The 23,381-nt window shown below is 38.5% G+C and overlaps 1 protein-coding gene across 3 annotated transcripts in view; it reads left to right on the forward strand.

Moving 5' to 3' along the window:
* LOC131246384 (uncharacterized) overlaps positions 1-23,381 on the forward strand; it is a 41,987-nt gene that overhangs the window by 14,194 nt on the left and 4,412 nt on the right. For all 3 annotated transcript variants that reach the window (XR_009171348.1, XM_058246464.1, XM_058246465.1), the window contains exons 2-10: positions 2,261-2,442; positions 2,540-2,643; positions 13,256-13,336; positions 19,790-19,893; positions 20,028-20,114; positions 21,378-21,580; positions 22,714-22,915; positions 23,030-23,080; positions 23,197-23,295. Coding sequence is in view for 2 of the 3 variants with exons in the window: in XM_058246464.1 (XP_058102447.1) it covers positions 2,261-2,442; positions 2,540-2,643; positions 13,256-13,336; positions 19,790-19,893; positions 20,028-20,114; positions 21,378-21,580; positions 22,714-22,915; positions 23,030-23,080; positions 23,197-23,295 (1,113 nt within the window). In the remaining variant the exon portion in view is untranslated. The remainder of the gene's footprint in view (positions 1-2,260; positions 2,443-2,539; positions 2,644-13,255; positions 13,337-19,789; positions 19,894-20,027; positions 20,115-21,377; positions 21,581-22,713; positions 22,916-23,029; positions 23,081-23,196; positions 23,296-23,381) is intronic.

Consider the following 23,381-nt stretch of genomic DNA (forward strand, 5'->3'; position numbering starts at 1 on the left):
GAGGTGTCCAAAGTACATATGATTCACCTGAGACAGAGAAAGTTTCAGAGTTAGCGCAACATGGTGAATCAGAGAATACAAGTAAATAAAATTCAGGGAAATTCTCAGTAGGTGATGTAGTCTCAATATATTCTGAAGTTGAAATTCTCAGTAGGTGACGAATCAGACTCTTTAGTCACCCAACCCCCGTTTGAGTGCCATATTTTAATACAATAATTTCCCTCTAGAGATTATCTTCTTCTGTGGCAAAGCGCCAAAGCCACTTCCTAAGAAGAGCCTTATTCATAGAGCTATGGTCTCTTAAACCGGCCCCTCCTTCGTTAAGCGGCTTACAAACCTCTTCCCATTTCAATATATGAAACTTATTACCGTCTTCCGAACCTTTCCATAAGAAATTTCTCCTTAGTCTATCCAATCTTTTCCGAACCAGAGGAGGACACATAGAGACATGAAATAAAGTAGCATATTTGAAAAGGCCAACTTAAGGAGAGTTACTGTCCCTCCCAAAGAAAGACACCGACACTTCCATTTAGATAGTTTTCTCTCTATCCTTTTAATCACCTTGTCCCAAAGATGAGAAGCAGGTTTACCGATACATAAAGGAAGACCCAAATAAGAAGAAGGGAGAGATCTCGCCTTGCAACCGAAAATGGACCTGAATAAAGCTACCTCTTCTTGAGATAAGTGAATACCCAACATCTCACTTTTCCCCATTTTTACCTTCAACCAGGAAACCGCCTCAAAACATACAATGATCTTGCTCAAATTATCCATCATATTGGGGTTAGCATCGCAGAAAATAATGTTGTCATCGGCAAACTAGAGGTGGGGAATGGGATTCAACAACTTGGAAACACGAAATTCAGAAATAAGCTTAGTCTCTTGGCCTCTAGATAGCATCCGAATAAAAGCTTCCGCCACTGTTAGAAAAAGAAAATGAGAGAGCGGGTCTCCTTGTAGAAGACCCCTAGATGTTTTGAAATGACCTTTGGGGGGATTCGTTGATTAGCACCAAGCACATCACTGATCCTATGCAAATCTGGATCCATCTCCTCGATTTTTCTATGCATCCCATTCTTTAGTATGGTTGGAAAATCTTAATTTAAGATTCATAGGATTTTGTGGTATCTTTTAGGATTTATAAAAGTGCTTGTTCTATGAGGTAGAAGGCATTATATTTTCTGATTTTTGTGAGGTTTATTTAAGCATTTTAAAGAAGTGAATAAGTTCCAATTTCTATGAAGTTCTTTATTCCTCTCTATTCCAACATTCTTGTGGGTGTGTGTTCTTCATTCATTCTGCAATTCAGGTATCATGATCTCACTGATTTGATAAATGGATTGTGTCAGATTTGCTGCCTATCACAGTGTGTGGAACTGAGTGCCTTCCAAAGTTCCAAGTGATTTCCAAATATCCCATATGTGCTACGGAAAGGAAGAAGAATGTCTTCATGTGCTATGTGCCAGTGGGGATCCCTCAACCATTTTTTTTAATTCATTCTCCACATTAAAGTAAAATGGAAGAGAACTATTGAGTGCACGGTCATTAGATATCTAGTCTACTATAAGTGACATGTGTTGGCATATGATGAACATGGGAGGTGGATTGAAATAGTCCAGAGATTGACTCACGTTTTTTTTTTACAGTGTTTCAGAGCTTTCTGAGCATGGTGTTGGACCATAAAGAGATTTGCTTCAATTGACTCAGTTTATTGTTGTTTCCTTTGGTCCGAATCCATGGTAGTACCCTCATTATTTGGGATATTCTGGATTGTTCAAGAGGGTTTTTTTTTTGGGTATGTTTTTCGGAGTTGGCAAATGGGGTGTGGGAGTTTTTATCCTGCCAAGGAATGAGTGTATCGTGGGAGCGTTAAATATTGGACCAGCTCTGTCCCTCATGTAGTTCTGTTGTTTCATGAAGCTTGTGAATTATGAAAAAGAAAAGGTAATCCGAAAAAAACTATGTTCATGACATGTGCACGTTGGTAAACATCTATGCCAATGTATTCAATAGCAGTAACAGTGGTCGTAATGACCACCGTCATTACCATTACGATACTGTATAACATTTATAAAAAAAAAAAAAAAAAACTGTATTGGTCCATTTTTCCTGTAACAGCTGTTATGGCCCCAAAAAATGCAACTGTTTTTGTATACCTTGGTCTACACATACTGAATTTGTACTCCTATCGTAAAGATTAATTTGTTGTTGTTTTTGTTGTTAAATGTGATCCAAAGCTGATCAAAGTATTGTAATTCAGGGTATGAATATTCTTTTGAGTGCCGATGAACATTGGCTGGGTCGATTAGTAGGGGACACACGTTTCCAAATTGAAGGAGGTGCTGTCAGCGCAAATCATTGCAAAATTTATAGGAAGCATGTTGCAGCCAAAGATGTGGAGCAGACTTCCAATCTCACCACTGTCTTTTTGAAAGATAATAGGTTGCATACTGCCTGAAAGCTGGATACATGCAACTTTACCAATTTCTTTCTATCAGATGATTCGTTTAGGTTTTCTTACCACTGCAAGCTTCTGCAGCACTAATGGAACATTTCTTAACTGGGAAAAGCTGAAGAAACAAAGTCCTGAAGCTCAAGTCCAGCATGGAGATATCATATCTTTTGTTGCTGCTCCTCATAATGGTAATACACATTCTTGGCTTTTATTTAACAGTAATATTCGGATTCATTTGTTTAGTATTTGTGATAGAGGCCAGAATGAATGCTTAAGTTGATTGGTTGCTTTCCTTTTTCAAAAGAACCCCATAGGAAATGGCTTGTAAAGTTTCATGAGTCTTGTTCACATTATTGTCTAGTTACATAATAGTTGCAAGAAACGTGAAGTGGCAACGGATTTGGGTGCGAATGTGGTGAAGCGTCTATTTCAAAATGTTTTCAAGTATAAACAGGTAGGAAGCAGGAGCAGGAGTACAAGTCTAAAGCATGATTCAAAGCGGGAATGAAACCTAGTTAGAATGATCATGCAACTAAGAGTTACTTAAAAGGATGTTTAGCTTCTTGTGATGGTCTTTTGGAGCCTATTAATGCCACCAGACACAAGTATGATCTTATTTGGACCTGTGATATCAGGTAGGAAGGAGGTGCTAATGGCGTTTTATGATAACTGAGTATGCTCTTTTGGGGGTTTATATTTGTGAATTGCACTTCACATTCTTTAATAAGCATGGTTTGCCTTTGAGTATGACTATGCTCCTTAATATTGCTTCTGAAGAACATGAATCAGATAAATGGCTCCATTATTATCTCAAAAATTTACTGTGTTTTCCTCTCAGATGATACAAAATGAGATTAGAAAAGAAGGGCATCTGCATATCGATTCTGATTTCAGGTCTGGATACACGTAGTGCACTAAATTTGGATTGAAGCAAGGAAGATGGAGAGGTTCATCCAGTAATTTTTTAATTTTTTAATTTTTTGAGAAATATGAGGTTCATGCGGTATAAGATTTAGGTTGCTGGGACTCTGGCTTTATTAGATCTTGGGTTCGTTTGTTTTATTTATTTATTTATTGTGAAGGATGAAGAGCTACATGGTTAGTTTCTTTTTAATCTGTTTCTTTCTTCTTCTTCTTCGGGGTCTTGTTTGGATTTGTGCAAATTTTTTTTTTTTTGGGATCTTCACAGTCACTGTTTGGGTTAGGGCAATGAAAGTGGAGAAGTGCAGCATCTATTAGCATAGAGAAAACGATGGAAATCCCACAATACTCAAATTCATCCACAAAAGGAAATCCCAAATATTTTTACTCTGTAAGAAATCCCATATATTTCCTAATAAGCTTAACGTAACTAGGAAACTAGGCACAAAAGGAAACTACTTTAAAGGAATGAGTTTTGTTGGTTCAAGTTTCGGCCCAAGTTTCTAAGTTTGAGATCATTATTTTGAGAGGGCTTTAGTTTCTTGTTTGTTGTTTTGGTTTCTCTGTGGCTTTTTTCAATAAAGACTTGAGTAGATATTTGAGGACTACTTAGGCATGAAATAAGGTTCATTCATTAAAATTAAAAAATAAAATTAAAACACCAACATTACACCCTATGGAACTAAGTCTGAAAGGTTCTCTAATAGAAAGAATAACTTCACTAAAATGTAGCCTGACTTGAGTAGTATATGAGGACTATGGCATGAAATTGGATTCACAAGCATGAAGATCATATCTCCTTTTATGGAGTCCCATAAAATGGTGGATAATCTTCCATGCTTTTGGAGAAGTTCTTCAAGAGTGACATTTCATGGGACTTTAGCAGTTGCCAGCATGTTGAAGTCGAGCCTGCATCACATTGATGGACATGCACCTTCATGCTCCTCCCCAATACATGTTTGCTTGGAAGCTTAATTTTTCAGTAGGAAAAAACTCAACTGCATCATAGTATTGCAGCTAATGGGTTTCCCGTATATTGGTGGATGAGTTTTGCTTTCTCTCTCTATTGCTTTCAATGGTGATGGGATTTTATTAGAGGAACCAAATGAAACAACAACAACAACAGCCTGCTGAAGAGAAATTACGAGAGAACATGAGGAAACAAAATGATACAACCAATACATAGTCCTCCAAGACAACAAGAAGACCACCTGCTGCATTAAATGCTTTTAAAAGGAAATATTGCTCTTGTTACTCAATATCCTCATACGAGCAGCCCTTGTACCTGGTCGAGGAGTCTAGATCAAGGTATTCTATAATGGTAACAGCCACTGCCGTTACTCTTACAATATGGACCATAATGGCCATTACAGACCATGGGCCATTTTTTCTGTTACAGCCCTGTAACGTTTAACGGCTACCACCTAGATGGTGCCCAACTCGCAAGCAAAGCGAATACTTCACTTAATTGATTCAACCAATGCTTCTTGACTTTCAAGAATCCTTCTATTTCTCTCCCACCACAAGCCCCTCCTAATGCCACAAGGTAACATCCAAAGAATACTTGCTTGAAATGAGCTCTCTCTCTCTCTCTCTCTCTCTCTCTCTCTCTCTCTCTCTCTCTCTCTCTCTCTCTCTCTCAAAATAGAGATTGTGGCACATAAACTTTGAATCAAGAAATGGAAATAGGGTATCGAGTTCCTATTTTAGAACTCTTAGGTCTTAATCTCTTTCTTCTTGCTTGGCTCACAATCTGTGGGAAATTGTAAATATGGACATTTTTCATTTATGCGTAAAAAACCTGCAAGGTAACATCCTCCAAAGAATATTCGCATGAAATATGCTCTCTCTTTCTCTCTCTCTCTCTCTACATTCAAAGTAGAGATTGTGATACATAAACTTTGAATCAAGAAATGGAAATAGGGTATCCAGTTCCTATTTGAGAATTCTGACTCATCTTTCTTGCTTGGCTGTCAATCCATGTGGGAAACTATAAATACGGACATATTTCATTTATGTGTTGAAATGTGTACAAAGGATGTTGGTGTCTTTCCATCAGTAACCCTGATGTAAATTAGGAGAGGCTAATCATGAGCAAGCTGGATATATTCTTGTATCGACAAAGTCAGAGACTCATTTCATGTGTGTGGTCTAGTTGGTTTTTCCGAAGCCAATGTCCGATCATGTGCCTATGCTTGGAGTCATTTGGCATCTTAGTGGGACCATCTCCTTTCAGATTTCAGAATTGGTGGCTGAATGAGCATGATTTTTTATTTTTATTTTTTGAGAGACTTTTTTATTAAATTAAAAGGCTGAGGTTGAAAGAATTACAAATCAGACCAAAAAGGAGGAAAGCAAAAGGATTCAACTACGACATTCAAGGCTATCACGGACCCCATTACATTTTCTTTGGCCCAATTGAACACTATCTCTACCTAGCTATTTTTGTTCTAAAGCACCGATTGTTCCGTTCCCCCCAAAGGAACCAGATTCCTGACAATGTCATTTCTCCAAGTTGCCGTCCCCACCTTTTTAACCCCTCCCCCAGACCATGCCCTTAGAAGACTCTCAGTTATGCCCGGCAACACCCACTAAACTCCAAACAGTTCAAAGAAGTTGTTCCATACTCCTTTGGCAAAAGGACAGTGTATGAAGAGATGGTCTTTGATCTCCACGTTATGCATATAGATGACACATATCCAAGAGCATCATTTCTCTCTTCTTCTTTCTTTCTTTCTTTCTTTCTTTTTTTTTTTTTCTTTTTTTTTTTTCAAATTATCGACTGTGAGCACACCTTCTTCCTCTCTACTAGCCGCACCAAAGATGCTAACTTGGATGGGGTGCCATAGCACCGCACAAAAGCTGTTGGGCTTACCTGACCTTCCAATGTAGAACCAAAGATAGTGTTGTAAAATGATTTTTATTTTTTTATTTTTTATTTTAAGTAAGGGCCTGGTTTCTCCTTATTCCACACCATAGAATCCTTTTCGCTTGCTTAAGCAGGACGGAGCATCTCTTCCGCCTCTTCATCTGCCAAATTCCTTCAACAATTGTGCGAGGGGGGGGGGGTACCTCCTTCCTTTATAAGGAGTAGCATTGTGCAACCATAATCCTCCACCACATGCCTAGCTGGCCGAGGATAAACCTCCTACAATCCCTTTTTTGCCACCCAAACATCCTTCCAAAAATGAATGCTCCCCTTGTCCCCTAATGAAGAACTCGCTCCCTCCATTAACTTGGGCCTTAGCTATGGCACTTCCTTCCATAAAGCCATTGCCCTATATAACGTTGACGCCTTGCTTCACCACCCCCTTCCTTGAACCCCATACTTCCTTTCTACTACCTCTCCATAGGTTTCCGTCTTCCGAACCAAATCTCCAAATCCATTTCCGCAAAAGCGCATAATTCATGACCTCCAGCTTCCTTATGTAGGCTCCCTCTTCTTCCAACGGCTTGCACACTTCCTCCCATCTCATAAGATGATATTTATTCTTCTCTTCTGCTCCTCGCCATTGAAAGTCTCGCTTGATCTTTTCCAACCTTACCAATACTACTTTCGGGCATTGAAACGGGACAAGGAATGTTATGAGGACATCATGTAATGTACACTCTTACGTGCATATCAGAGGAGGAAGCGGGCCGCATCGATTTCCCTATGGCTAGGCGAGTACCCGTGGTCGTGCTGAAGACCCCATGTTCATGTGCGAGCATCTGGAAGACCCCACTCTGGGAAGATGCACATGGGCTGCTTTATGGAGTGATCCAGACCGTTGGATCAGAGGGATGCGACGATCGGGCCATTAGATCGCATGGATTACATGATCGGGCCATTAATCGTTGATCGTTGATCGTCCACATCAGTTTTAGACTTTATCATCTTTTAGGATTTAATTTTTTATTATTTTATATTTGGACACATTATGAGTGTTTTTGTTGATTTTATTTATATTAGGGCTATTTTCGTTAAGATTCACAAGACGGATTATTGTAAAATTTGAAACTTCTTGGATCTATAAAAAGAGGGGGCATGTGACCTCTCTCCCATTGGATTTTGTGATAAAAAAAAAAAGAAGAGAAAAGCTCTTGCTTTCTTCTTCGCTCTTTATGCGATTTGAAGATACTTCCATGCGATTTGGAAGGAAGATTGGTGCGAGTCTAATCTTCATCAACGGAGGTGCAAGGTCTCCATCTATCCCCACACCATCTTCTCTTTCCTCCCCCATCCAGGTATTTTCTTTAGGTTCTTCATTCTCTCCATCTCAAATCTTCGTCTTCTCCCAAACCTAACTTTCTCATAACCATCCACAATCCAAACCCTAACCGACCTGACTGTACGACCACACGTGTGAATCCCACTTGCCCCTTTTGGTTTCCCATCGTCATTATATCAAAACTCCTTTCTTCCATCCCCAAAACCCTAACCCTAAACCAAAAATTCCTAGTTTTCCTATTTTTCCAAATTATCCAAACCCTAATTTTCACCCCTGGGTTGTATTAGGTTTCCTATTTTGAAACAAACTATACCCTATGCTAATTGGATGTCCCTACATCATTAGATCCTAGTTTCTTTTTATTTAATGATCTTGTGTTACGATGTTGATAGCTTAGGCTAGGATTATGCATGGTTTTCTTTTGATTTTTCATGATATTTGTAATGATTATAGTGATGTTTGTGCTTTTTTGTTAAACATCTTAATTCAGCTATTTGATCTCACATGTTACTTAGTTCATGCATTGGTCCTGCATCAGAATGAATTGGAAGATTGGACATTGCCGCCTTTATCAACGTAGCCTACCCCTAAAAAAAGATATTTGCTTTTCCATCTTGAAAGTTTTCGCTCAAATCTTACGATCGCTTTATCCCACAAATGTTTGGTCAGTTTCCCAATACAAAGTGGAATACCCAAATTAGTGGTTCGAAGATATTTGTATATCTATTCTCTTCCTTCTTTAATAAATGGATTCCCAACAACTCACTCTTGCTTATATTCACCTTTAGCTCGGATACTGCCTCAAAACATATGATAATCTTTCGTAGATTGTCCACCTTGGCCTCCTTCGTCTTGCAATAGGATCGTGTCACCTGCATACTATAAATGAGTGACTTGGAACTCTAATTTATCCACCCTGCAGCATTCTGTAAGTCATACGGCCATCCCTCTATTAATCATTTTGTTTAATGCTTTTGCCATTGTCACAAACAAATATGGAGAAAGTGGATCCCCTTGCTGCAAACCTCTAGTTGCCAAGTACCCTTTTGGAGACTCATTTACCATAACCAAGAACTTGGCCAACCTAACACACCCTCTTATCCACCTTCACTTCTGATCACATTCCAGCCGTCCTAGCATGTATTCAAGGAAATCCCAATTGACATGATCATATGCCTTTTCATTGTCTAGGTTGCAAATGACCCCATTTTCCCCTTCTAATGATGATAATCTATACATTCATGTGCAATTAGTGCACCATACACTATTTGCCTTACTGCCACGAATGTCCCTTGGGATTTGAAATCACTCCTAATAGTACTGCACAAATGCCGAAACTTTTGCTAATATCTTGTACGGGCTCCCCAAAAGAATGATCGGCTTGAAATCCTGTAAACATTCCACACCTTTTTTCGGGATAAGAGCAATGAATGTAGCCCCAAGCTCTATCGCGATGTATCTTCTTTCATAAAATTCATTAATAAACATCACCACATCGCCTTTAACTGTCTCCCAAATTTTTTGAAAGAAAGCAATGAGAAAACCATCTAGGCTGGGAGGCCTTATTACTACGTAAATCTTTTACAACCGCTACTATTTCCTCTTTAGAGAATGGTTTTTCCAACACTTTGGCCTCCTTTCTTGAAAATATATCGAAATCCGGCTCATCCAACCTCCCATCCTTCCCTAGTTAGAAGATTCTTATAGAAGTTCGTTACTACTTCCCTAAGTGGTGGATGGGCATGATTGTGTCTATCATATTGCTAAGTAGTGGATAGATTGCTAAGTGGAGGGGTGGGCTTGGCTACAAATGTTTGAAAAAACTCCAATTCCTTGAGGTAAGGTTGAGGAAGTGGTGCGCCGTGGGTTTTCTCCCCACAGACGTGAGTTTGAAATATTACGGGTAAAAATTGGTCACTTTCGAGCAATTGGTGGTGGAGGTTCGGGGAAGAACCAAATGTTGTGGAGGAGAGTCGTTGTGGGAAAATACGGAGAATTCCCAAGCTCGAGTGCTAGTACGAAAGGTTTGGTGATCTAGAAAGACATTAACAAATTGGGCCATCAAGCTTGTAGTAGCATGGATATCAGTAAAGGAACAGGATCAAAGTTGTGCAAATACTCAGAATCTGGGTTGGTAAGGGCGACAAAATTCATTTTTGGTTGGATGCTTGGAAGTTACGATATTTCTTAGGAGGGCATTATTGGTAGAGAGGAACCAATAAATTGGGGTTTATCAGGACCAATGCTACAAGCTTTCGGAATCCAATGGGATCTTCGTAAAGTTGATCATTATGAGTGTTACATTGAAAATTAGGTGGAGACAATGGACGAGGGCCATATGGCTCAAGGGGGCAACATGAACACCAAATTCTTTCACGACATTGCTAGTGCCAGAGCCAGGAAGGATAAGCAACATTTTGGTAGATGGACAAAGGGTGGAAGGAAAAGACCTAGTTTGTTAGGCCATCGTACAATTCTATCCCAAAGTATTAATTGGTGAAGGGTGGAGGCCATTGCTGGATAATCTACCTTTTCATACCATCTTGAATGTGGACAGGGAATCCCTAAAAAGGAAATTAAAAACACTATTGATTCCTTGGGTAGAGACAAAGCCCCGGGCTTGGATGGATTTTCCATGGCATTTTTCCAAGTTTTTTGGGACGTGCTCAAGAAAGACGATGTCGATTTTATGCAAGAATTTTGTGCCAAGGGTAAACTACCTAAAGGGATGGGGGCCTCATTCATAGACATCATTCTGGAAAAAAAGAAAAAGAAAAAGAAGGTGCATAGTCACTATCAGATTATCGACCCATTAGTCTTATTGGAAGTCCCTACATGATCTTAACAAAGGTTTTTGCAACCAGGTTCAGGACGGTTTTATCTTCAGTTATTCTGAAAATCAAAGTGTCTTTGTTGCAGAAAGACAAATTTTAGACAATGCATTGCTAGCTCATGAATGTATCGATTCAAGACACAAGGGAAGAAAGGGGTGGTGTGCAAACTGGACATTGAAAAGACATATGATCATGTCAAATGGGGTTTCTTACAATATCTGTTGGGCAGAATCAGTTGCGTTAGCAAATGAAAAGATGGATTGTAGAATGCGTGTTATTGGCTTCTTTTTCTATCTTGATCAATGGTTCTCCAAAAGGATTCTTCCAAGCATAGTTAGGCCTAAGGCATGGCGATCCGTTATCCCCCCTTTTCTTCATAGTGGTAGCAAAGGCATTGGGTAGAATGCTTATTCAAGGCCAAGCAATGGGTCTTATCTCGGATTTTTCGGGTGCGCATGACGATGTTGGTATAACCCACCTTCATTTCACAGACGATGCCCTTCTTTTCTGTGACACAAATGAAGCTATGGTTGATAATCATAGAAAGATATTGGGGTGCTATGAATAGGTCTTGGGACTAAAAAAACGAGATGCTCAGCATTAGTTTACCCAACGGAGAGGTATCTATCTTTGTGGGGATCTTTGGGTGCAAGGTCAAATCCTTTCCATTCTCATATTTGGGTCTCCTGCTTTGTTTGGGCAAGCCTCCCAAACATTTATAGAATAATATTATTGAAAGATTTTCAGAGGAAGTTATCAAAGTGGAAGAGTAGGCACATAACCTTGGTGGGTCGCATTGCTCTTATCAAACTAGCCCTCTCTAACCTTTCTATTTGCTTTGTCTCTCGACAAATGTCCGAAATCAGTGTTGGATAAGCTAGAAAAGCTATGAAGGGATTTTTTATGGCAAGGGGCGGAAGACAAACATAAGTTTCATTTATTGAAATGGGAAGATGTGTGCAAGGCTTTGGCTGAGGGAGGTGCAGGAATAAGAGGATTGGAATCTATGAACGTTGCTCTCCTCAGGAAGTGGTAGTGGAGATTTGGCACCTAAGAGGGCAAGCTTTGGAGGGAAGTCATTGCCTCCAAATGCAGAATCCGAGAGGGGGGAGGGATTAAGAGGTCCTCGTATTACAGAACATTTGGAATTTGGAAGGTTGTCATTTCAGTAGCACCTTTGGTTAAATCGGGCATAAGGTTTGCCCTAGGAGATGGTAGTAGGATTTGCTTTTGGTAAGATACTTGGTGCGGTGAGAATTTTTTGGCGGTGGAATTCCCATCCTTGGTAAGGAGAGGCCTATCTGATGAGGAGGCGGAAAAATATGCTAAGTTATTAATGCAGTTGCAATGCATCCAACCAATGCCGAACTCTACCCACTCCCTAGTTTAGTCCGAGGCTCCATCTGGCAAATTCATAGTCAAATCACTTTCCTAGATACTACTAAAGGCTGCTGCCTCTTTAAATGTCCAAGAATTCTTCCATGCCTTTTGTTTTTATGGAGCCCCACCCAAGGTGGTTTCTTTTGTCTAGCTGGTAGGTAGAAAGTGCATCCTATTACTAATTATAGATAATCTACAAAAGAGGGCCGTGGTTCTTCCGAACATCTACCTGCTATGCAAGATGGATGTGGAGTCGATTGATCACCTATTCCTTCAATGCCCCTATGTGTCTCTAGTGTGGACTTCCTTTCTACATATCTTTGGCATGGCTTGGCTGTTGCCACAATCAGTAGTGGACCAGCTTTTGTTGTGGCATGGCGTCCTGCTCGATGAGAAGAACATCAGTGTGGCACCTGGTCATCCTTCCAATGTTATGAATATATGGGGAGAGCATAACACGGTAGGTGCTTCTGCGACAAGCAGGGGATGTGGGAAGAAGTGGTGTGGAAGTCAAAGAGGGACATCATAGATTGGGCTTTTGGGTTCAAACATGTCAATGTTGTAGAAGTTTCATCTTTTGGGGGGTTGTAATGCTGTCTTCATTTTGTTGTTTCATATGTATTCATTGCTGCCTTGGTCATGTCAAGCAGCCTTTAAATAAAAGCAATTCATTATCGTTGAAAAAAAAGTGTTACAATGAATTCAATTGGGAAGTCCAATGGCAAAAAGAAGGAGACTCATTAGCTCACTATTTAGTACGAATCAATGAAATGGCAGAAGGTGGCCAGGAGCCTCAATTCACTTGCCATTTCGAGTTGACTTTTACGGAAGAACCATAGTTGCACAAACCTCTTGCCTAGGTTCTGCTTCCACTTTGAATCATGCTTCGGGCTCTGGCTCCCACTCTGAATCACGTTTTGGACCTGCGCTCTTGCTCCCTAACTGTTTATACTTGCTAACAAGTGAAAAAGTTGAAACCCACCCCCCCCCCCCTGCTGATTCTGCTGATTTTGTTGCGCTTCCCTTCACCATTAAGCACACTTCCCACGGTGACATTGGACATCCTCAAACATGCAGAAATGTCATCACCTTTTGCTGGCCTATCAGTGTTGCTCTATGCTATTTTTAGCTGCATTGTGAATGGTCCAATGTATCATTTAATATTCAACTGGTTTCACATTGGTGAATTTGATATCTAATTATGTCTCAATATTAGGAGCAATTGTTATGAAGTTACTCAAACATGCATATTCTTGTTGTCTTTCATCTATACTGGTTACATTATATGCATTGGAGTTGTCAGTGTGGTTTGCAAATAGCATCTTAGTATCTACTTTGTCGTGATTCTATGAAGTTGCTTGTGCTTTGGTTTGTTTGTATTTATTGCATTGATTCATCAAATGCTTCTTAAAAGGGAACTGATCCTCCTCTCCTGTTTTCTGCATGGTTTACAGAACTTGCTCTAGCATTTGTATACCGAGAAATTTGCAAATCCGGTGACTTGGAAAATGGTTCAGCTTTGAAAAGAAAATCAGGTATATATATCTACACTATTAGAATTCAATAATCTTTTCTAATTTTGTTTCTTGTAGTCCATCCAGTCATGAAGTTACTGATGCAATTCTGATTTCCAGAAGTTCGTTATGTGTAATTGGTACTGACATTCTGTTTTATTTTGTTTTTAAAATTAAAAAAAAAAAACTTTTTTGTCCCCCTTTTTGCATTTTAAGCATGAGGTAGGCATGGATTGATTGTTAATAATGAGCAATTTATCTATTGAAGCTGTTGCATTCCATAAGTCAGTTTTCTTATTCTATTATTATATAAATTTTTTTTTGGAAACACACTAGTGGGAGTTTTGGTGCTCTCATTGCCGGTCCCAAGCCCGGATAAAGGAGAGTTGTGTCAAGTTGGCAGCCAGTGTTCGAGTTCTTGATATCGCTACAAGTTTCACTGCCCAAGGATATGAAAACAATATCATTATCACCGATAACCAGAAATGTGGGGAAACATGGGGAAAAACGGTGGATTTTTTCAGTGAAGCTTCAGGAGATGCTAAAATACACATTTGCATGTTTATGAATAAAAAAAATTGCAAAAAAAAATATGCATGCACAATAAGTTTCCATTTAATGGGGGCGTAAAAGCATATGTTGTCATAACAAATCAGCCCAATAGTAACCAAAATGAGTTTATATAATACAATTGCAGGTACTATACAATAACTAGGCCGTGTAAAAGTACATGAACTCAAACATGCATCCATCCATGATCTATCCAACAATCTATATAATACGAATGCAGTCCCATACATCCATCCTTCCATGATCTATCCATCCATCCGTGCATGTATAGATATTCACACAAACAAACATGCACCCATAAAAAAAAAAAAAAAAAAAAAAATTGGAATGGAATTTTTTGAAGTAAACGAATTTTTTGTGACATCAATACATTGGCGATACATTGGTGATATTATCGAAATATCGCCAATACACGCAACGCTTGGAATTTACATAGTCTAAAATATCGACGATACAAGCGACGCTTGGAATTACACAGTCGAAAATATTAGCGATACATTGGCGATATATCGTCAAACCTGGAATTTCTAATACTACCAGTGTTATCGATATCACTACCAGTGTTATCGTTATCGCTCAACTGGATATACGGATAATATTGGGGATATTATTGATATATCAGGGATACTCCGAAGTCCGAACAATCTTGGCAATCGGCGTCAAACTTCTCCTACAACTTTTATCATTCATCCTGACAATTTGACATTTTAATCTCATGTTAGGGCTTTCATCTGTAAGCAACAAGCCGCATCGGCACCCGGGTGCAGTAAGAAATGTCCAAGGGTTGGCTAGGGCGTTCATCTTTAAGCGATGTGCCGCACTAGCTCCCAGGTGCAATGAGAAGGCAAGTGTTGGCTAGGGTGTCTCGTAAAAGTATGCGTTGCAATAACGAACGATTGCGGTAAGAAGGGTGGAGGGGTTCCTACATCATTTTGGACAATTGCAGGTAAATGAGCTAGTCCAGGAGAATAAGATTTGTGTGGGAAAAGATAGTAGAGGATATGAAAGGGTACATAAAAGAAATGGTTTTAGGAGAAGTGAGATGGGGGATGCTATCCTTTATTTTGGTATGGCTACAATCTGGCTCTAGCAAACAAATACTTCAAAAGATTAGATGAACATTTAAACTTCAAAAGTGATTATATTCAAGCTAGATTGACTTCTTTCTATTTGGCAAGACAGGCTGATCGATATGTAAAGACTATAAGGTTATACCAGTGTTTGAAATATCGGTATTGCGTTACGTATCGCACCCTTGGGATACAGATACGTATCAGTTATCGCATGGGATATATCAGTTGTATCACGTAATGTATTATTGTTGTTGGAAACATGCGGAAACATTGGAAAGTGGTCGAATTTTTCAATGAAATTTCAGCAATTGTTACAAAAGATATCAATACACACTTACAAATCAAAACATTTCAAAAAGAAAGTGCACATAATAGGTTTTCTTTGTATGGGGTCCTAATCCATGCGTTGTCTAATTGAATTGATGCAAGTATATTCAAAGTTTATTCGTATAATTTATAATTTTAAGAAGTTGTGTGGAACACAACCAATACATTTAAATGCAAAAGAAGAATCACTAAATTAGGTTACATACATGTTTGATTTTATGTTTGGACACAAATTACAACCAATTTGCGAGATTTTTTATTTTTTTTTTCAATTTTCCACAACTCGGTCATTCTCCTCCAAATCTCAAAATCGAGGCTCCCAATCCATGATTTTTTATGCAAAATATGAAAAAACGTGGATTTGTAACAATTTGACATTGATTTAACATGATTTGCAGAAAAAAAGCATCGAAAATAAAAAATGCTCACTGGATCGAACATGTGGGCTAGATCCCACGACTTGTGCGTTTCGTATCACACAGGTGGGATACAAGAAATATCATGGGATATATCGGCCGATATCATCGATATTTTAAACACTGGGTTATACTAAGGGAGAGTTTGACTATGCAACATATGTTAATGGCTATGGATGTTTATATTAAGAAATGGAATAGAGCGAATGAAATTAATAGGTGTCCAAAAATGAGGCACTGGAATTTTAAAAAAGGAGAGAAAATCCTGTTTAATAATAAATTGATGAAGGAAAGTGGAATGCTGAGGAAGAAGTTAATATTATGTGGAATGAGATGACTAAGTGCATTAACAAATTGGAAAAAAAGAGAGGCATATTTAGGGGGAAAACTACTCATATTAGGAAACTTGGTGGTGAATGAATGATGTGGACATCCGAGCACCATACCAGAGGAGGAGGGTTGAGCTAGTCTCCTTATGGCTAGACAACCATTACATGGGGCCCACTTGGCCCAATTCACATTCTCAGCCACGTTGAAGACCCCACGTGCATGTTCGTGCATCTTCGAAGACCCCACACTAGGAAGGTGCACATGGGCTGCATATAGGAGCTTGATGGACACATCGGACCATTGGATTGGGTGGACACGATGATTAGATCGTTGAATCATCATCATCAGACATCTTGATCGTGGACCCCCATGGGTCACGAAATAGTTTAGTTGTTTAAATTGTTTATATGCTTCATTATTTTTGGTATACCTTATATTTGTGTAGAAATTAGGGAGTTAGGAACAACTTTTAATTTATTAAGCGTCTTTATGTTGAGGATCTTATCTGAGAGTGTTTGTTTGTAATAGGTCTTTTCTGAGACAATAAAAGAGAAAGATGGGTGTGTGAAGCCCTAATGACATTATTTTGAAGAAAAAAAAATTGTGTTTTCTCTTCTTCATGTGATTTAAAGAATACTCCATATGATTTGGAGCTTGGGTGTGGTGTGATTCTATTCCCCATTCAATGGAGGTGCGAGGCTTCCATCTACCATCTTCCTTCTCTCTTCCTTTCTATCTAAAAGAAGTATTTTCCCCAAACCTTCATCTCTCTTCTTCCCTTCATATCCAAGACCATCCAAATCATATTTTTCTTCAACTTCAACCCCAACCAAAATCAACTATTGAGGACCCAAAAACCCAAGCCAACGACCCACACGTGCGAGTCCGTAGGTTGACCGTATGGATAACCGCTCAATCCTTTGATGTCCTCTTGATTCCCTTATAAAAACCCCTTGATTCCCCATCCATAACCCTACCCTAAACCCTAGATCCCCAATTTCTAAAAATCATAATTCCAAAATCCCAAATTCCCATCAACCCTAATTTTTCAAATTTCAGATTTTCCCCTTCCTAACCCTAATCATAAAACCTACAAATTTGTCCCTTGAGTGTGAAACGTGCCTATGCTAAATTGGAAGTTCTATCCTTCCATCGGGCCTAGTTTTAATTGATTTATATGATTTCTTAGCATGCGGCCATGTGATTTAGGTTAAATTAGATTTTATTGCCTATTGTTTGCTCTTAATTACTTGATGGATTAACATCTTTTGTTAATTGCATTACTTTATAGAATCTTTCATAATCTCCACATTGCATGCTAACATTAAATTATGTGTCCTGCATCAATGAATTTATCGAAAAGAGATGACTAAGTTCGATTCCCCTCCCCATGGGATTACCCGATGCACATGGTTGGTGGGTGATTGCATGCATCCGTAGGGAATAGTCGCCCCTTAAAAGAGGCAGGGACACCCTGTCGTCATAAAAAAAATTTGAATTTATCGAAAAGGCTATCAGTGAGAAACAATCTTGTTTCAAGTCCTGGCAAGCAACTAGAAGTGAGGAACTTTTGTAAGAATATAGGAATGCAATAAAGGAATGCTAAGAAAGTAGTGAGTGTCATGTTCGTTAGATGAGTTGCTATCGAGTGTAGTGTGTGTGAGTGATCATAAGTTCAATCCCTGGTAGTGTGACCTTTCAAAAAAAGAAAGTAATGAGTGAGACTAAATTCGCATGTGATGATCTATGGAATAGATTGGGAATGAGAAGGTGAGAAAAAAGGTGCCTTCAAACTTGGCGAAAATGGGAGAGGAAGGGTGTGGACATAGATCATGTTAGATCCATTAAGAATGATGACCATTGATTAAGGACAATGAGGTTACTGAAAGCTGCAGAAGCTATTTTCATTACTTGTTAGATGACAAGTGACAACCACCCTCAGAGCATGGGAATAGAAGGAATCATAGACTCAAATGAGGTGGAGATACTAGATACTATTGTAGGATTAGGATTTTGAAGTGAAAGAAGCTTTGAAAAAGATGAAGAAAGGAAATTGCTAGGACTGGATGGTATTATTGGTAGAGATTTGCAAATGCACTGGAGATAGCAGTTTATTTTGATTGACAAAGTTGTTCAACAAGATGGTGAGATAGAAAAAATGCCAGACGAATGGAGGAAAAATATAGTGGTACGTATTTACAAGTATAAAGGAGACATACAGAGCTGCAATAACCATCATGGGATTAAACTGTTTGAGTCATACTATGAAACGTTTGGAGAGAGTAATTGAGCAATGGTTAAGGTGTGAGATGAATGTATCAGAAAAGCAGTTTGGATTTAAGCCGGGAAGGCCAACCTTTGAGGCTATCTTGCTATGATGACAACTTATGGGGAAATAGAAGGAGAGGATGAAGGATCTCTGCATGGTTTTCATTGGCTTGGAGAAAGCATATAATAGGGTCCCTAGAGAGTTTATCTGGTGGCTGTTGGGAAAGAAAGGAGTCTCAAGAGGATATATTGACATGATTAAGGATTTATATGAGCAAACAGTAGCAAACGTGTGGTCCACTAGAGAGTCAAGTTTCCAATTACTGTAGGCTTGCACCAGGAGTAGGCATTGAGCCTATATCTTTTTGCATTGGTTATGGATGAATTAACAAGGCGTTTATAAGAAGAGGTCTCATGTTGTATGTTGTTTGCAGATGGCATAGTTTTGATCAACAAGACAAGGGAGAGGGTGAACACAAGGCTAGAACTATAGAGTGATGCTTTCGAATCTAAAGTTTTTAGAATTAGTCAAACTAAGAGTGTGTGGAATGCAATTTTAGTAATAATAGGAGTGGACACAAGGAATTAGTTAAGATTGCTGACCAAGAAGTACCCCATAATGAAACATTCTCGGTATCTTGGGTTGCTTATTCATGAGAGTGGAGAGATTGAGAATGATGTTAGTCATAGAATTCAAGTTGGGTAGAAGAAGTCGAGATGTGCCTCTAGAGTTTTATGTGCCATGTGCCGATTGAACCGAAGGGCAAATTTTATCAGATACCTATAAGACCAGCCATGCTTTTATGGGACAAAATGTTGGGCAATTAAAGAACATCATGTTCATAGGATGTGCATAGCTGAAATGAGGATGTTGAGATGGATGATTGCAAGACAAGGTAGGATAGAATTAGAAATGAATGCATTCGAGGAGACTTAGTAGTATCACCAACAGGCAATAAGATGATGAAAAGTAGACTAAGTTTTACCGTGTGCAATGCAGACCAAGAACTATGGTGGTTAGGAGTGAGTTGATTCAAGTTGAAGGCTCCAGAAGGGAAAGGGAAGGCCCAAAAGAACGTGGAGGAGGTAGTAAGAAAAGACTTATTTTCCAAAAACAAAAACAAAAAGAAATGACTTGAGCTATGGATATGGTCCTGGATAGAGTGGAATGGCGGAACTTGATTCGTGTAGCCGACCCCAATTAGTTGTGATAAAGGCTTTGATGATGATATAATTAGTTATTAGGAAAGGTCCTCTGAAATATGCAGTCCAATACGGCAATACCTGTCATGTCAAGAGCAGAAGTAAAAAATACCCAAATCCTGAAACATATTCATTATGTGGTCAATGCTCTTTAGTACTCAACACACTCATGTATGTAGTTCTGTTGTACTCTATTTTTTGTTTCATTTCTAGATTTTGGTTTGCCTTTGTTTCTTTTATACTGATATTCCTGCTTCTATGTTGTTTTTTTTTTTTTGTATGTAAAGATGAATTTGTTTCTGAAAATAAGAGGTTAAAGGGCCTTGGCATTGGTGCACCTGAGGGTCCCATATCACTTGATGATGTTCGAAGTCTTCAACGATCCAATACGGTATCTTTCCATCTGAATTCTGAAATCACTTGGGACTGCAACTCTAATTTTTCTCTTACATAGATAGTCAAGAAAACATAACAGTTATCCATTTTATGTGGTTGCCATATGTTACGTATTCCTATTAAATGCAGGACTTGAGGAAGCAACTAGAATCTCATGTTCACACAATTGAGACATTGCGCAGTGAAACTCGGGCTGCTGTTGTTCGTCATGAAAATGTACGCTCTATTACTGTATGGTGACTTCGCTGGGAACATTTTCTCTCTGTCACATTTGTGCATATGCTTTGTGTTTGTGCATTGGCACATACCATCATTCACTAGCATCACAAGATGTTTCGTCTTCTTTCCTTCTTGATGAGGTTAGTATCACAATATATTTCCAATATTGCAAAATCTCCAAATGACTGGAAAATGGTGAATTTTAATTTCTTGCCTAAGGCTGTCAGCAGGCTGAGCCTGGGATCGGCATCTGCCTGGATTTTGAACTGTTTGGGCTGGTCCTGTCAAGCTCTCCTATTCAAAATTTTGATTTTGGTGCCAGCTATATTCTTGCCAATTTCTCAGCAAACTGAGTCAGTACTGTATCTTTTGGTTTTATTGAAATTTGACAATTTCTCATGATACCTCATGACAGTTTTAGTGATAACTAATTGAAACTTAAATGAAAATCATATGACAACCATTCAATGGCTATGCTATTTGGGAATTGTTGGGCAGTTAGGGCAACATGAGCAGAGGATCATTTGCAGAGACAAGGATGTTGTGATTGATGTGTGGAAAGACTAGGAAGGGTGGAATATAAAAAGAGGACATCCAAAGCAGCCTGAGTGTAGTCCCAATAGGAGATAAAATGATTGAGAACTGAGTATGATGTTTGAGAGGCCATTTTAATGCTAGAAACTTTTATTATAGTTGAAAAGCCTGAGAGGAGGATGAGGGGTATTAGATAGTAACATATGTACATGATAAACTACTGTAGCATTTTAAAGGGTTTTAATAAATTACTACTATCACAATGTTAGAATATAAAAATTCCTGATTTCTAGAAATTGCAAGTGAAATATTGTCATTTTTTGTTGTGATGAAAATGTAGTGAATTTAAAGACAAAGAAACACTTCTTATTTACTAGAGTTTACTTAAAGTGCCTCACAAGGTGAGTTGCATATTAGGACTTGTAAAGCTGAATGAACCTAAAAAAATTTAAAATAAAAAATAAAAATAAAAAAAATAAAAACCATTCATTTTTTAAAAGAAGTTTCTGTTAGTGATTTAGAGGGGAAAAAATGTTGATGTATCTGAGGGAAAAGGTTGCTGTAAACTTTTAGTTGCAAAAAGCTTCTGCCTAAGTTGTTGTTCTTTATGGTTTGGCAATTTACTAGTATATTTTACTGCAGCTAGTTGCTTCAAGCAGAGAATTACCATTCTTAATCTCGGTTTTTGCTTTTCTTGTTAGTTAATAACATAATTTACTTTCGTAGGAGGTGAAAGAGCTGAAGGAATCAGTTTCACTATCTTACCTTGATAAAATTAAGGAGTTGCAGCATGAGTTGGAGGTTAAACAGAAGGAACTTGCTGAAGTGAGTACCATATCAGCCGAACGACAACATGCTGTTGAGGATCTCAATGAAAGACTTAGCGCATCTATCCAATCACGTGTAGATGCTGATGAGATAATTCATAGGTAAGGACTTAAGATTCTAGGAAATTTGTGTTTATAATTAGTCTTCAGGAAAATTTATTTTTTACTCATTTAGTTAGATGGTAATCAACTGATAACATAAACATCATGGGAGGCACAGAATACCATCCAACTGAGCTATGAACTTGATCCACATGAAGTTGTCAATCAATTCCTGTTTCTCTAGACATTACTTGATCATATGATCATTGTTTTACCATTTGTACCAATTGTCATACACACAACAATAATGTAATGCATTTTTTTTCGGTGCTTCAAGGGATGCAATGCTCATTTCAATCAGGAAGAAGATTTGTGGATCTGACTCCAATTAATCAGGATATGGTTTAGATGATGATGGTGGTGGTGGTGATAATGATGATGTATTTGTTCTTTCCTTTATATATAATTTTGATTTCAGTGAAAAGCACATGACTTCAGAGGCGTTGATTATTGAAGGCCATGGGTTGAACGTCTTCCATTGGGCTGTCTGCAGGTCCAAACCATGGACCTTGCAATGCACATTTAATGATATTGGAGCCTCTCCTCTAGATTAAATATTTTGTTTAATCATGTTAATACAGGCTCATCCCAAGGCATGTATCACTCTTCTGTTTGTATTGGGATTTTTGCCCCCTTTGAAATTATTCATATAGTCTTTTGTCTCTTGCTCAAAAAAAAAAAAAAAGAAAAAAAAAAAGTAGTAATAAAGGCAAAACAGAAGCTTATTTTGTACCAAAAGGAATTTATGTTTGGCCAGTATTTTTTTTTTCTTTGCTAGATTTGTGAGTTTGGCTTCTCAAATTAGCAATACCATGTAGCGTATGATTGGTCTCCTCCTTATTTTTTATCAGCAAAAGCATGAGTGGCCTTTTAACAACGAGGTCAGTCCTCTTGGTTAGTGCTACCATGTGTCATTTAAGATAATATTATCCCCGAGTGCAGTATGTACTTGTTTTCTTTTTTCTTTCTTTTCTTCTTTTTGAAATATTGACCATAATAAGTACTTTTGAGGTTAAGCCTCCAGCATGTTGCCAGGGATTTTCCTTTTTGTTATCATTATTGTGTATAACTTATCCATGTTTTGTTTGCGGACTGAGGCAGAAATTAATTATAGGTTGATGTCTCTCTTGTAGTCAGAAGGCAACTATCTCTGAACTTGAAGTACAGTTAGATGATGAACGAAACCAGAGAAGGGAAGAGCGAGAAAAGGCTGTGGCAGATCTAAAAGCAGCATTACAAAGAGCTCAAGCAGAAGCTCAAGAGGAAATAAAGCGACAGGCTGATGCTGCCTTAAGACAAGAAAGAGAGCTGCAAGAAGTTATTAGTAAGCTTCAGGTCTGAAAAATAAACCTGATTTTTTCCCGCAGTATGGATGTGACGAACTACCAAAACAAACTTTAAGACCAGTCTGATGTGGACTCTTTTTTCTTTTCCCTGAACATTGTTCAGGAATCAGATAAAGAAAGCCGTGCACTTGTAGAGACTCTGAGATCCAAACTGGTACGATAAGCTGGCATTATCTTCCCTTTATGAATAAATGTACTCTTCTCTAATCTGCAGATTTCATCTCCTTTCACATAATTCGAAGCTTTAAGCATTTTCTTTCTCTGCAACAGGAAGATGCTAGAGAGAGTGTTGTTGTGTCTGAGAAGAAAGTAAGGCAACTAGAAGCTCAGCTTCATGAAGAACAACTAGCTGCTGCAAATGGCAGAAAAGTATGCCCGACTCCCACTAAATGGTTACATATCTGCCTTCAGTTTTTGAATTTCCAGTTTATATTTCCAGGCCTTTACCTTTTTTG

The sequence above is a fragment of the Magnolia sinica genome, chromosome 5 (genome assembly GCF_029962835.1).
Source record: "Magnolia sinica isolate HGM2019 chromosome 5, MsV1, whole genome shotgun sequence".
NCBI classification, from domain to species: Eukaryota; Viridiplantae; Streptophyta; class Magnoliopsida; order Magnoliales; family Magnoliaceae; genus Magnolia; species Magnolia sinica.